This window comes from Triticum aestivum, chromosome 3D (genome assembly GCF_018294505.1).
Source record: "Triticum aestivum cultivar Chinese Spring chromosome 3D, IWGSC CS RefSeq v2.1, whole genome shotgun sequence".
Lineage (NCBI taxonomy): Eukaryota > Viridiplantae > Streptophyta > Magnoliopsida > Poales > Poaceae > Triticum > Triticum aestivum.
This window is the reverse complement of record NC_057802.1, coordinates 428,221,671-428,235,574: the sequence shown is the minus strand read 5'-3', so window position 1 is coordinate 428,235,574 and position 13,904 is coordinate 428,221,671. Positions and strand designations below refer to the sequence as shown.

At 44.5% G+C, this 13,904-nt stretch overlaps 3 protein-coding genes across 3 annotated transcripts; all 3 read left to right on the top strand.

The window, feature by feature from the left end:
* Positions 1–3,026: 3,026 nt before the first annotated feature.
* On the top strand, positions 3,027–4,014 carry LOC123074843 (expansin-A8-like). Its single transcript, XM_044497578.1, has 2 exons — positions 3,027–3,290; positions 3,389–4,014. Exons 1-2 carry the CDS (start codon positions 3,182–3,184, stop codon positions 4,012–4,014), a joined length of 735 nt encoding a protein of 244 aa, XP_044353513.1. The 5' UTR covers positions 3,027–3,181.
* Positions 4,015–6,901: 2,887 nt separating this feature from the next.
* On the top strand, positions 6,902–7,843 carry LOC123074842 (expansin-A8). The gene is made up of 2 exons (XM_044497577.1): positions 6,902–7,087; positions 7,186–7,843. The coding sequence occupies exons 1-2, from the start codon at positions 6,964–6,966 to the stop codon at positions 7,809–7,811; spliced, it is 750 nt and encodes a 249-aa protein (XP_044353512.1). The 5' UTR covers positions 6,902–6,963; the 3' UTR covers positions 7,812–7,843.
* A 3,910-nt stretch (positions 7,844–11,753) lies between these two features.
* On the top strand, positions 11,754–12,848 carry LOC123074841 (expansin-A8). The gene is made up of 2 exons (XM_044497576.1): positions 11,754–11,897; positions 11,997–12,848. The coding sequence occupies exons 1-2, from the start codon at positions 11,774–11,776 to the stop codon at positions 12,620–12,622; spliced, it is 750 nt and encodes a 249-aa protein (XP_044353511.1). The 5' UTR covers positions 11,754–11,773; the 3' UTR covers positions 12,623–12,848.
* The last annotated feature ends 1,056 nt before the right edge of the window (positions 12,849–13,904 follow it).

Below are 13,904 nucleotides of genomic sequence, written 5' to 3'. Positions count from 1 at the left end.
ATTTTAGGTTCATATAAATCTCCAAACTTTAATCCAGGGTTTCAAATACTATGTGGGATTTAGGGAAATTATTTCCCAACGCAAAACATTAAAAAGGAAAGCTCACACACATTTTGTAGATCAATTTTGGCTTTATGAATAACCCTAAAATGATTTTGGGGTTCTTGGTAATTCCAAAAAGTTTTGAGTCGCAAATAACACTCGAAATGGTCTCTGTGGTTATATGCGCTCTTCATCGAGAATCTACCATGGTTGCCAGGGAAAAAAAAACTATAAATCATCGTCCCCTCTTTGCAATGTTCTAATCTTTAAGATTGCTTCAACATCAAGTAGCTGATAAAATTGCCGACGACCCTCAAAATTTCCATGGCCCATGATTGCCTAGAAAATCATCCACCGTATTAAACCTACAATGACCTTCCGTTGTGATTGTTCGAACTTTGATGAGACATGTTGTGAGGGATCTACGGGTCCGTCCAAACCTTTATATTTTCCAATGCCAACTCGCCAAGCAGGGCCTCTCTTTAGCAGTTCCAATCCATGTTATTTACCATGCCAAACCTTAAATGCATTGCCAGTAAAAGCAAGATTTGTCAAGTTTCCATTTACGGTAATAGTTTGTTGTCAACAATCGAGCACATTTAGAGACATTAAAATTGTACTTTCCCAGACCTCTTAGACCATTAGCGGTATCGGCCATCAGATTTGAAGGTTCAGCGTTTCTGGCCGTTGGATGTTTTTGAGAATCCCGCCCGGACTTCTGATGCCAAGCACACAGCTTGCTACACAGACCGGGTGACTGCTCCCATGACAAAATCGATAATATACAATTATTTGGTCCAATTGGACCTAAAGTGTGCGTGTGACCAAGGAGAAAAATAAATGAAGTTCGCAGTCTAGCGAGTGTGTGAATCGTTCTGTGAGGAGGAAGCGATGAATCCTTGGTTGTCGATTTAAATCCAGTCATCAGTGATATTGAGTATAAATCACCATTACTACAACAGTTTAATACATTATTGGGATTATCCATAATACACTATCAGGTGATCTATAGTGATTCGCCCTAAATGCACTATATCACCATTACTACAACACTTCAAATAACCTTATATCTCTCAAGCTCGTGCCACCTTGGAATTTAGGGAGAATCAATTTATCCCTAGCAAACCAAGCCATCTTTTCTCTTTTCATTCTCCATGCTCCACCAATCTTGTGATCATCACATACACATGCCCGCAATTTGAACACACTCATAACATGGATCCTGAGAGCGCTTGAGAAAATGTTTTAATAGCATGGTGTGTGCCGGAAATCACTAATGGATCCCGAGCTCCATGGAGGCTGAATTAATAAATAATCAAAAATCAATTTTTTTGTTTCAAAAATATCTGACAAAAAAATACACATAAACATAGGGATGTATATTAAATGTTTGTAAAGTTTCATGGTGAATAACTTTTATGTGAGCTACACAAAAAATAATCATGTGTTTCTACCATGTATACTATTCACTATAAAAGTTCATGATTTGTTTTGTATAGCACACATAGAAGTGTATTTTCATCATGAAAATTTACACCAATGCAGTATACATCCTAATGTATTTTTCCCTAAGAAAAGCATCCTAATGTGCTTGTCTATTTTTTCAGCATTTTTAACTTAAGCATGTACATTATTTTTCTGGATTAAGCAGGTGCAAATTATCACATGCCTGATTGTTGATCGGTGGATTAAAATGTACTCGCACATGATTACCCAAGACTTTGTTAACCTGACATGCATGTTCTAACTGAAAGGAACGGTGGTTATGGGGTTGACTATGGATTGTCTACACGATTAATCCATATGTACACCTGATATGTATAATAGTGTTCACACGTAGCCTCATGAGAGCATGACTGATTAGCGTAAGACTGTCAGGTATGCTCACAAATTGTACTCGAAAATGGTTGCAGTTGTAAGCAATGACGTGCTGGCAGTTCAGAGTTCCAATATTCATTCTAGTGTTCGAACTTGAAATAAAATCTGAGGTTGATCCCCATCGCATCCTCCTAAGTTACAAATAAATCATTTGATTATTGGAAACAACTGAATAGTGTTAAAAGAATGATTTTGCTTCACGGTCTAACAAATCATCACGCTTGCATTACTGAATTCTGATAAAGTTTAAAGGACAACGTTATTCCACTTCACAAGTTCATTGAATAACATCACAAGTCTGTTTTTACTTTGTTTTTTCTGATAAAGATCATACGTCTCTTGCCGGCACGCCTACTAGAAATTCATACTTCGTCGCAATACAAGACATCACATCCACTAAGACAACTTGAAAGCAATGCCTCGTGTACTTTGCTAGGGAAAAACGGCACTTGGGTTAGATGATGTTTAATCCGCGTATATGTGTCTTAAGTCTTAACTGTCAAGAGCCAACGGCCATCCCGAGCAAATCATGGCATGTTCATCCCAATAATTGTTATGCTGACCAATCCTAACAAAAATCATCACATAGAAAATCTCCATCATCAATCAAGCTTACAATTATTAGCAACCAGCACAAAAGCTCTGATGATATGAACACTATAAATAGGGACGCCATTACCATTGCAAAGCACAAGACAAAAACCTCTGCAACTATGAATCTCATGGAGAGTTCGATCCTGGCTCAGGATGAACGCTGGCGGCATGCTTAACACATGCAAGTCGAACGGGAAGTGGTGTTTCCAGTGGCGAACGGGTGAGTAACGCGTAAGAACCTGCCCTTGGGAGGGGAACAACAACTGGAAACGGTTGCTAATACCCCGTAGGCTGAGGAGCAAAAGGAGAAATCCGCCCAAGGAGGGGCTCGCGTCTGATTAGCTAGTTGGTGAGGTAATAGCTTACCAAGGCGATGATCAGTAGCTGGTCCGAGAGGATGATCAGCCACACTGGGACTGAGACACGGCCCAGACTCCTACGGGAGGCAGCAGTGGGGAATTTTCCGCAATGGGCGAAAGCCTGACGGAGCAATGCCGCGTGGAGGTGGAAGGCCTACGGGTCGTCAACTTCTTTTCTCGGAGAAGAAACAATGACGGTATCTGAGGAATAAGCATCGGCTAACTCTGTGCCAGTAGCCGCGGAGACTTGCCTGCCTTGCTACATTACTTACTAGGCGTACTCTGAAATTGAAACGGAGACTCCTTCTATGCTTCTTAACATCACCTTGTTGGCCTTTGCATTCAAGGCCTCCGTTGCTCAGTGGACGCCTGCATTTGCTACATTCTACGGTGGCAGCGACGCTTCGGACACCATGGGTAAGGTTTCTTTTGCAGCTGAGTTGCATGCATTATTTGGATGTCACACATTCTGGATCTTCTTTTACTAAGCGGATGCAACTTACCCAAAAATGCAGGTGGTGCGTGCGGGTACGGGAACTTGTACAATGCCGGGTACGGGGTTAATTCAGTTGCGTTGAGCACGGCGCTCTTCAACAACGGCGCGTCGTGCGGCATGTGCTTCACCATCACATGTGACGCAAGCAAGACACAATCGTGTAAACAGGGCACGTCCATCACCATCACGGCCACCAACTTCTGCCCGCCCAACTACGCCCTGGCCAGCGACAACGGTGGATGGTGCAACCTGCCGCGGCAGCACTTTGACATGTCGCAGCCCGCGTGGGAAACCATCGCCGTCTACCAAGCCGGCATTGTGCCCGTCAACTACAGGAGGGTTCCATGCCAGAGGAGTGGGGGCATGAGGTTCACCATCAACGGGAACGACTACTTTGAGCTCGTGACGGTGGCAAATGTCGGCGGCAGCGGCGTGGTGTCCCAAATGTGGATCAAGGGGTCCAAGACTGACTGGATGGTAATGAGCAGGAACTGGGGTGCCAGCTGGCAGAGCAATGCTTACCTCAACGGCCAGAGCCTTTCCTTCAAGGTACAGACCGACGACGGCCGGGTCGTCATGGCCGACAATGTTGCGCCGTACAACTGGTGGTTCGGTGGCACCTACACTTCGTGGCAGCAGTTCTAACATCTTGCGAGGTTGATGTAGGTACTCATCTGTGGGTACTCAAATAGCTAGGCCCGATGATTTCATCCGAGGCTGTATCTCCTCTTTTATTTCTTTGTAACTCTGGTTTGCTTGTCCAAGTTTGTGTACTTAGTTTCCATTAATTCTCTTGTGGCATAAGATCATTAGATTATATGTGTGCGCTCAACATCTCAAGAGTAATTTATCTTCAATCAAATCTCGAGTGTTTAATACAGGGTTGCCTTTTGTGCCTAAATTTTAGTCGATTTTCTTCGCTTTTGGGTTGAAATCCAACGGATATGACATCTTCCACCTCCCGCTTCTTCCTCCTCTAACCAACGACACACTTGTATGTATTGCCAACCAACCGCATGTAGCTGCCAATCACATGTAGCTACTCATTTGTAGCGAGGAGGCCATGGCGGACATGGCCGCGGCGAACCCAACTTCATCGCGGAGCAGTGTGCCATCTACGATGCCGTCCGCGCTCAAGTCACTGCTTGCCAGGAAGCGACAGCGGCGGAGGCGCAAATGCACGCGATCGCGGAGGAGAACAACGCCAGCTGCGCCTCCTACGCGTCGCCGACGAACTATCAGGCGGCCCGGTGGGACGACGACAGCGCCAGCGCCACCATTTCCATCGTGGACCTCACGTCCACCGGCGATGGACAGGTCACACACTCCTCTGAGGATGAGTAGGCCACGGGAGGCGGTAGGGCCTTATGTCCCACGTGGGCCGGTCCGTCTCCCGTGTTCTACTCTTTCTCGCGGGATACCGCACCTTCACTTCACGGGTCTTATCGCCAGTGCTCATGAAGATGACGGATGGAGAATGACAACGGCTTGGACACCGAGCGCCGCCGCCGTAGGATAGGTTTAGGACCGGGTCTTTTTTTGTTCTAAATGTTCAAAATGTAATGAAAATCCGTCGTGTTTGTATGAAATCCGGCATGTTCATACGAAATCCGACCATGTATGCACGAGTTCCCTCCGATTTGTTGAAAAAGACTTTGAAATGTATGCGACTATGGTTCGATGGCGGCCTCCCGTGTCATGTACGCGGACTCCCCCCCCCCCCCCCCCCCCGCGTCCACGGACGGATGCAGGAGGAAATTTACAGGTTGTCGTTGGAGATGCCCTAAGGGACCTCCCCTACTGTTTCAACTGTCAAAAAAGGAAGGGGGCCGAACCTCCAATTTGGCGAGAAGAAGGAGCACCACGCCGCAACCAACTCCTCACCGGCGTCGCACCACCCGAGTGGTCGAGAGCACCGGCCAGAACCACCCGCGACCACCGCCTGCCGAGGCATTGTCGCCTTGCCAGATCCAGGGCCGTCGCCGGTGGTTCCAGAGTCCTCACGGGACAGAGCAACCGAGGCCCCACCGCCACCGTCATCGGTGTTTGCATGACCTTGGACGACGTTCTCCTCGGGTGGCGGCGAGAGATGGAGGTGGGAGGGGAGGCGGCGCGCGGAGGAACCCTAGTCGCCGTCCGCGTCGCCCGAGCGGACGACATGGGGGCTTGGGTGTTTTTTCATTCGGTGAATAAGTTTTATGTGAGCTGCAAAAATAATAACCACGTGTCTATCATATTTACTGTTCATTATAATAGTCCGTGATTTGTTTTGTGTACCACACTTAAAAAATGTATTTTCGTCATGAAAATTTACACCAATGCAGTATACAGTGAGTATTTTTTTCAGATTTAACTTAGCAGGTGCATTATTTTTCTGGATTAAGCAGGTCCAAATTATGACATGCATGATTGACCGGTGAATTAAAATGTACTCCCTCCGTCTAGGTGTATAAGTCATCTTAGATTGTGCACCGCAACCAAGGCGCGGGGGGGGGGGGGGGGGGGGGATTGAGAGAACTTAATGTTTTTTTGCTCATGCAATGAACTAACCACCGCATGTCATGTTTGGTAGTCTCAAGTCATTCAAAGCATGTATGGCCCACATATCTTATTGGTTGATAAGTCATGAAATAAGAAACAAGGAAAGAGTTAATGTATCGTGCATAAGTGTTTTGGGATTATTTGATTTTCGTAAGGTGACTTATACATCTAGACGGAGGGAGTACTTGCGCATGATTACCCAAGACTTTGTTAGGCTGACATGCATGTATGTTCTAACTGAAGGGCACGGTAGTTATGGGGTTGACTATGTATTGTCTACACGATTAATCTACCTATGTACAACTGACATGCTACAATAGCGTTCACACATGATGTACTCCAAAATGGTTGCAGTGTAAGCAATGACGTGCTAGCAGTTCAGAGATTGAACATTTTCTAGTGTTATAACTCCAACGAGGATTGATCAATCGGAAAAACTGAATAGTGTTAAAGAAATGATTTTCGTTCACTGCCAAACAGATCGTCACGCTGGTATAGTTGAATTATGATAAACTTGAAAGGACAAGGTCACAATCCTCTTCACAAGTTCAGATATCTTGCCATTTCATCGGCACAACTGAATAACATCACAAGTCTGTCTTTACTTCTTGTTTTCCGATAAAGATCCTGTCTGCCGGCCGGCCGGCCTACTAGAAGTTCATGCTTCGCCGGAATACAAGACCCCATCCACTAAGAGAACTTGAAAGCAATGCCTCCTGCAATTTGCTAGGGAAAACGGCACATGGGTATGATGCTGTTTAATCCGCGTACCCGTGTAAGTCTTAACCGTCAAGAGCCAACGCCATCCTAATAAGCAAATCAAGGCATGTTCATCTCAATAATGGTTATGCTGATCAATCCTAACAAAACTCATCACATAGAAAATCTCCATAATCAATTAAGCTTACAATTATTAGCAACCAACACGCAAGCTCTGATGATCTGAATACTATAAATAGGGACGCCATTACCATTGCAAAGCACAAGACAAAAACCTTGAGGACTTGGCTACCTTGCTACATTACTTGCTAGTAGGCGTACTCTGAAATTGAAATGGAGAGTCCTTCTCTGCTTCTTTCCACCACCTTGTTGGCCTTTGCATTCAAGGCCTCCGTTGCTCAATGGACGCCTGCATTTGCAACATTCTACGGTGGCAGCGACGCTTCGGACACCATGGGTAAAGTTTCCTTTGCAGCTGAGTTGCATGCATTATTTGGTTGTCACACATCCTGGATCTTCTTTTACTAAGCGGATGCAACTTACACAAAAATGCAGGTGGTGCGTGCGGGTACGGGAACTTGTACAATGCTGGGTACGGGGTTAATTCAGCTGCTTTGAGCACAGCGCTCTTCAACAATGGCGCCTCTTGCGGCATGTGCTTCACCATCACCTGTGACGCAAGCAAGACACAGTCGTGCAAACAGGGCACGTCTATCACCATCACGGCCACCAACTTCTGCCCGCCCAACTATGCCCTGGCCAGCGACAATGGTGGATGGTGCAACCCACCGCGACAGCACTTTGACATGTCGCAGCCTGTGTGGGAGACCATCGCCGTCTACCAAGCCGGCATTGTGCCCGTCAACTATAGGAGGGTTCCATGCCAGAGGAGTGGGGGCATGAGGTTCACCATCAATGGGAACAACTACTTTGAGCTCGTGACGGTGGCAAATGTCGGCGGCAGCGGCGTGGTGTCCCAAATGTGGATCAAGGGGTCCAAGACTGACTGGATGGTAATGAGCAGGAACTGGGGTGCCAGCTGGCAGAGCAATGCTTACCTCAACGGCCAGAGCCTGACCTTCAAGGTACAGACCGACGACGGCCGGGTCGTGACGGCCGACAATGTTGCGCCGTACAACTGGTGGTTCAGTGGGACCTACACTTCGTGGCAACAGTTCTAATATCTTGCGAGGTTGATGTAGGTACTCATCCGTGGGTACTCAAATAGTCAGGCCCGATGATTTCATCCGAGGCTGTATCTTCTCTTTTCTTTCTTTGTATCTCTGTTTTGCTTATCCAAATTTGTGTACTTAGCTTCCATTAATTCTTTTGTGGCATAAGATCATCAGATTATATGTGTGTGCCCAACATCTCAAGAGTAATTTATTTTCAATCAAATCTTTAGTGTTTAATCCGGGGTCGCCTATTTGTGCCTAAATTTCAGTTGGTTTTCTTTTCTTTTGGGTTGAAATCCAACGGCTAGGACATCTTCCTCCTATAACCAATGGCATACTTGTATATACCGCCAACCAACCACATGTACCTATCAACCGTGGCCGGCGGCACTATCGTGCACGCCTTGCCACCCCTGCCCATCTCTTTAAACCTCACCACGATTGTATACATTGGAGAATGGTAATGCCCACATTTAACCCATACAACGCAGTTCGAAACAAATGCACACTGGCTAGTGACTACTACTGACGTTAACCACGAGACATGAAAGTTCATAAGGAAGTTTAACAACTTATACACCAAGCATCAAAGTCTGCTAGTTGTTCAACCACACCATGATGTTTATCCTTCAAAATCTACTAGTTTAGCAACCATACAAATAAGACATGTATCTACAACACATGATCCATCGCCGAGTCTACAGCTCATTATGTATCAACTTGAAGGCTTGAACCACATCATTGCCTAATATTAATCCTGATGTCTTTTACATTTTCACCTTCTTTCGACTGAAGTTGTGTTGTCGATAATCAGGGACTGGTGATTACATAAACCAAGGGTTCGTCGTGTACACACAATTGTCCCTAGCAAATAGAGCCCCTCTCCCATCAGGATCCTTGCAATGGGTGATATTATGGTTAATCGGATAATTGAGTTAGAGAAACAGAGAGATTGAAGTGTGCCTATTTACAGGCCTCCAATCTAAAAATCCCGAAGGTCCCCAACAAGTCGGGATCCTGCTCAAATATGTGACGGTCATTTCTCGGATAGTCATGTATTTCACGTTGCTTTTACGGAGTGGGTTTTTTACAATATAACATTGGCGGCTCATATGCGCAAATAATCATTAGTTTTCTGTTGTCATCTAATCGAGTGAGGAACCAATCATACTTCCCTTTTTCTAGCAATGGTGGTGGGATTATGAAGGGTAGGGCCATAGGGGTACTGCAACATATCCAAAGGAGAGAAAAATACATATATTCTTATTGTATGATCAATATTGTTCAGAGTATGAATAGGATAACGTAAGAACATTATTGTTCTGTCCCTGTTGAAACTGAAAGGAAAATATAGAGAAATATATATTGGGGTCCAGAATATAACCGTGTCATGCATGGTCATCGAGAATCTACCACGCTTGTAAGGGAAAAGCTGTAAAATCATTGTATCCCCTTGCGTTGTTCTTTGATTCAACATCAGGTGGCAAATAAAATTGCCGGCGACCCTCAATATTCCATGCAACATATTGAACCTACAATGACCTTTCATTGCGACCGGGCGACGAGACGGTGTCATGTTGGATCCACGGTCCGGCCAAACTTTAATCTTTTTCTAATGCGAACTTGCCAAACAAGGCCTCTCTTCAATAGTTCCGGCCCATCTTCTATACCCTGCCAAACCGCAAATACATTTCCAGTAAAAATAATACCTGTCAAGTTTCCATTTGCGGTAATATTTTGCCTTCAATAATCGAGCACATTTCGAAACACTAAAATTTTGGGAGTCTCCCCGCCCCTTAGACCATTAGCATTTTCGGCCGTCATATTTGAAGATTCAACGTTTCTAGCATTTGGATTTTTTGGCAATCCCGCCTCAGCTTTCGATGCCAACCCCACAGATTGCTACATAGATTGGGTGTCTGCTCCTGTGAGAAATCGGCGACCAAAAAGTATTTGGTCTTATTGGGCCTTAGGTGTCGCAAGTGGGTGACTGTGCGGAGCAAGTGATAAAACACAATGAATCCTTGCCTGTCGATTAAACCCACTCGTCGGTGATTGAGAATAAATCACCATTATGCAACATTTTGATGCACCATCAGGATTGTCCATAAGGCTCCATGCCTACCTAGCCAGTAAAGCATGGTTAAAATAACCTTATATCTCTGAAACCCATGCACACCGGGATTTAGGGAGAATCATCTGTCCCAAGCAAACCAAGTTATATTTTTTTTCGTTATTCTCTACGCTCCACCAATACCGTGGTAACATTCCTGCCAGATTACCACAGACACATGCCTGCAATTTGAACACGCTCATAACATAATTCCTTAGCATTGTGTGTACCAAAAATTGCTAATGGATCCCGAGCTCCATGGAGGCAGAATTTAAGAAACCAAAATTTCAAATTTAAAAAATAATCTGAAAATAAATACACATACACATAGGAATGCATACTAAATATTTGTCAAGTTTACTGATGCAATATGTTTATGTCCGAGATATACTAAAACAAAAAAACTCCGTTAGTTCGGTTAACCCTCTTATACCGAGGGTAAAGACCCTAGTATAGAAAATATCTATATAACCACCATTATATGACCAACTGTATTTTTTACTTGATCTAAAAATACTTTTTTAGGATTTCCTTTGTAAAAAGAGTTTATTAAATCCAAATTTTGAAAAAAAAAGAATAAGTGGACCCATAGAGAAATCCTGTATTTCTAGCACATATACTGTTCACAATAAAAGTTCATCATTTTTTTGCGTAGCTCATAAAAAACGTATTTTCATCATGAAAATTTACACCAATGCAGTATACATCCTTATGTACGTGTGTTTCTTTCAGAATTCTGAAACTTGAAAATAAGATTTTTGATTGTTCAGAAATATGATCTCCATGGAGCTCGGGAGCCAAAAATCCTCACTAGGTGTGTACTTGTGTTATTGCCATATTGGCGGACCCATGTGCGTAATTTTTCTGGATTAAGCAAGTGCAAATTATCACATGCCTGATTGGTTATCGGTGGATTAAAATGTACCCGCACATGATTACCCAAGACTTTTGGGCTAAAAAAATGATTACCCAAGACTTTGTTAGGCTGAGATGCATGTTCTAACTGAAGGGCGCGGTGGTTATGTGGTTGACTATGGATTGTCTGCACGATCAATCCATATGTACCTGACATGCTACAATAGCGTTCACACACGGAGAGTATTAGTGATTACTGATTAGCGTCGGACTGTCAGGTATGCTCACAAATTGTACTCCAAAATGGTTGCAGTGTAAGCAATGGCGTGCTAGCAGTTCAGAGTTTGAACATTCATTCTATTGTTCGAACTCCAAATGAAATCTGAGATTCATCCCCATCGCATCCTCCTAAGTTACAAACTAAATCATTTGATTATTGGAAACAACTGAGTAGCGTTAAAAGAATGATTTTGCTTCACGGTCTAACAAATCGTCACGCTTGCATTACTGAATTGATAAAGTTTAAAGGACAACGTTATTCCACTTCACAAAGTTCACTGAATAACATCACAAGTCAGTTTTTACTTTGTTTTTCTGATAAAGATCATACGTCTGTTGCCGGCCGGCCTTCTAGAAATTCATACTTCGTCACAATACAAGACATCCCATCCACTAAGAGACCTTCAAAGCAGTGCCTCCTATAATTTGCTACGGAAAAACGGCACATGGGTATGATGCTGTTTAATTCGCGTATCCGTGTCTTAAGTCTTGACCATCAAGAGCCAACGGCCATCCTGAGCAAATCAAGGCATGTTCATCCCAATAATTCCTATGCTGACCAATCCTAACAAAAGTTATCACATAGAAAATCTTCATAATCAATCAAGCTTACAATTATTAGCATCCAACACGCAAGCTCTGATGATCTGAACACTATAAATAGGGACGCCATTACCATTGCAAAGCACAAGACAAAAACCTCGAGTACTCTGAAATTGAAATGGAGACTCCTTCTCTGCTTCTTCTCACCACCTTGTTGGCCTTTGCATTCAAGACCTCCGTTGCTCAATGGATGCCTGCATTTGCTACATTCTACGGTGGCAGCGACGCTTCGGACACCATGGGTAAGGTTTCTTTTGTAGCTGAGTTGCATGGATCATTTGGATGTCGCACATTCTGGATCTTCTTTTACTAACCGGATGCAACTTTACACAAAAATGCAGGTGGTGCGTGCGGGTACGGGAACTTGTACAATGCCGGGTACGGGGTTAATTCCGCTGCCTTGAGCACAGCGCTCTTCAATAACGGCGCGTCGTGCGGCATGTGCTTCACCATCACCTGCGACGCAAGCAAGACGCAGTCGTGCAAACAGGGCACGTCCATCACCATCACGGCCACCAACTTCTGCCCGCCGAACTATGCCCTGGCCAGCGACAACGGCGGATGGTGCAACCCGCCGCGGCACCACTTCGACATGTCACAGCCCGCATGGGAGACCATCGCCGTCTACCAAGCCGGCATTGTCCCCGTCAACTATAGGAGGGTTCCATGCCAGAGGAGTGGGGGCATGAGGTTCACCATCAATGGGAACGACTACTTTGAGCTGGTGACGGTGGCAAATGTCGGCGGCAGCGGCGTGGTGTCCCAAATGTGGATCAAGGGGTCCAAGACTGACTGGATGATAATGAGCAGGAACTGGGGTGCCAGCTGGCAGAGCAATGCTTACCTCAACGGCCAGAGCCTGTCCTTCAAGGTACAGACCGATGACGGCCGGGTCGTCACGGCTAACAATGTTGTGCCGTACAACTGGTGGTTCGGTGGCACCTACACTTCGTGGCAGCAGTTCTAAAATCTTGCGAGGTTGATGTAGGTACTCATTTGTGGGTACGCAAATAGTCAGGCCCGATGATTTCATCCGAGGCTGTATCTTCTCTTTTCTTTCTTTGTATCTCTGTTTTGCTTATCCAAGTTTGTGTACTTAGCTTCCATTAGTTCTCTGGTGGCATAAGATCATCAGAGTATATGTGTGTGTCCAACATCTCAAGTATCTTCAATCAAATCTCTAGTGTTTAATACGGGGTCGCCTATTTGTGCCGAAATTTCAGTCGATTTTCTTCGCTTTTGAGTTGAAATCTAACGGATGGGACATCTTCCTCCTCCTGCTTGTTCCTCCTCTAACGAACGACACCCTTGTATGTACCACCAACCAACCGCATGTACCTGCCAACCGTGGTCGGCGACGCTATCATTCTCGCCTTGTCGCCCCTGGCCATCTCTCTAAACCCCGCCATGATTCTATTGCAGGGGACCTTCCTGAACTAATCACCAAAGCAGTCAATGGGGAGCCGATGCTCGGTGGCCAAGTTTTGTGGTGGTAGCAATGTGGATTGGGAGCACCATAGTCATGCTTGTTTGTCGAACCGGTTCACAAATCATGTGGTTGCTTTCTGTTCCTCAATAGATCACAGTGTGCTTGCTATTCTAACAAGTGGTATTATAGTCGGGTAAATGAGTGATATTTTAAAAATTATGTCCAGACATCAAAAAAATCCATAAAAAAGACATGCATGCACATGACTCAACTTTGTCGAAAATCACGACTCATTTGTGACTTGTTGAAAAAGAACAAACATAAGCTTCATACTTGCAAATTTTTCTAAATAATGTTCCATGAAAAGGATGGCATCTTCCCCATATTTTAGAAGGGACACCATGTAAGGCCCCAGATGCAAAACTATTCCAATTTAGCGTGTTGCTGCCAATCCTAGAATAGAGGCGCATCTCACACCTGTCTGTATCATATAACTTCAACCATGCACACATGGTTAAACGGTACATGGTATTAGATTGTTGGTAATCATTATAAAATCATCTATGAGGAAGAAAAATATAGATAAGTAGGAAGATCCAAATTATTACATCCAAAAAGCCACGTGGCTTACATAACATCCATTACATAGTGGAAAGCGAGGAAATTAAGTCTGAATACATACAAGATGCAAATGCCTAGAGAATCTGAAAGGAAAAACAAACGATCCCACCCCACAAGGTCTCGGGCAACCACCCGACATCTCCCACTATTCATCGATGTTGTAGTAATCGACATAGTAACGTCTTGAAGCGTCATCGTA

Coding starts and splice junctions, on each gene's coding strand:
- LOC123074843 (XM_044497578.1), top strand. CDS start 3,182: ATGCTTCTTAACATCACCTTGTTGGCCTTTGCATTCAAGGCCTCCGTT. Junction 3,291..3,388: donor CGACGCTTCGGACACCATGG/GTAAGGTTTCTT, acceptor CCAAAAATGCAG/GTGGTGCGTGCGGGTACGGG.
- LOC123074841 (XM_044497576.1), top strand. CDS start 11,774: ATGGAGACTCCTTCTCTGCTTCTTCTCACCACCTTGTTGGCCTTTGCA. Junction 11,898..11,996: donor CGACGCTTCGGACACCATGG/GTAAGGTTTCTT, acceptor ACAAAAATGCAG/GTGGTGCGTGCGGGTACGGG.
- LOC123074842 (XM_044497577.1), top strand. CDS start 6,964: ATGGAGAGTCCTTCTCTGCTTCTTTCCACCACCTTGTTGGCCTTTGCA. Junction 7,088..7,185: donor CGACGCTTCGGACACCATGG/GTAAAGTTTCCT, acceptor ACAAAAATGCAG/GTGGTGCGTGCGGGTACGGG.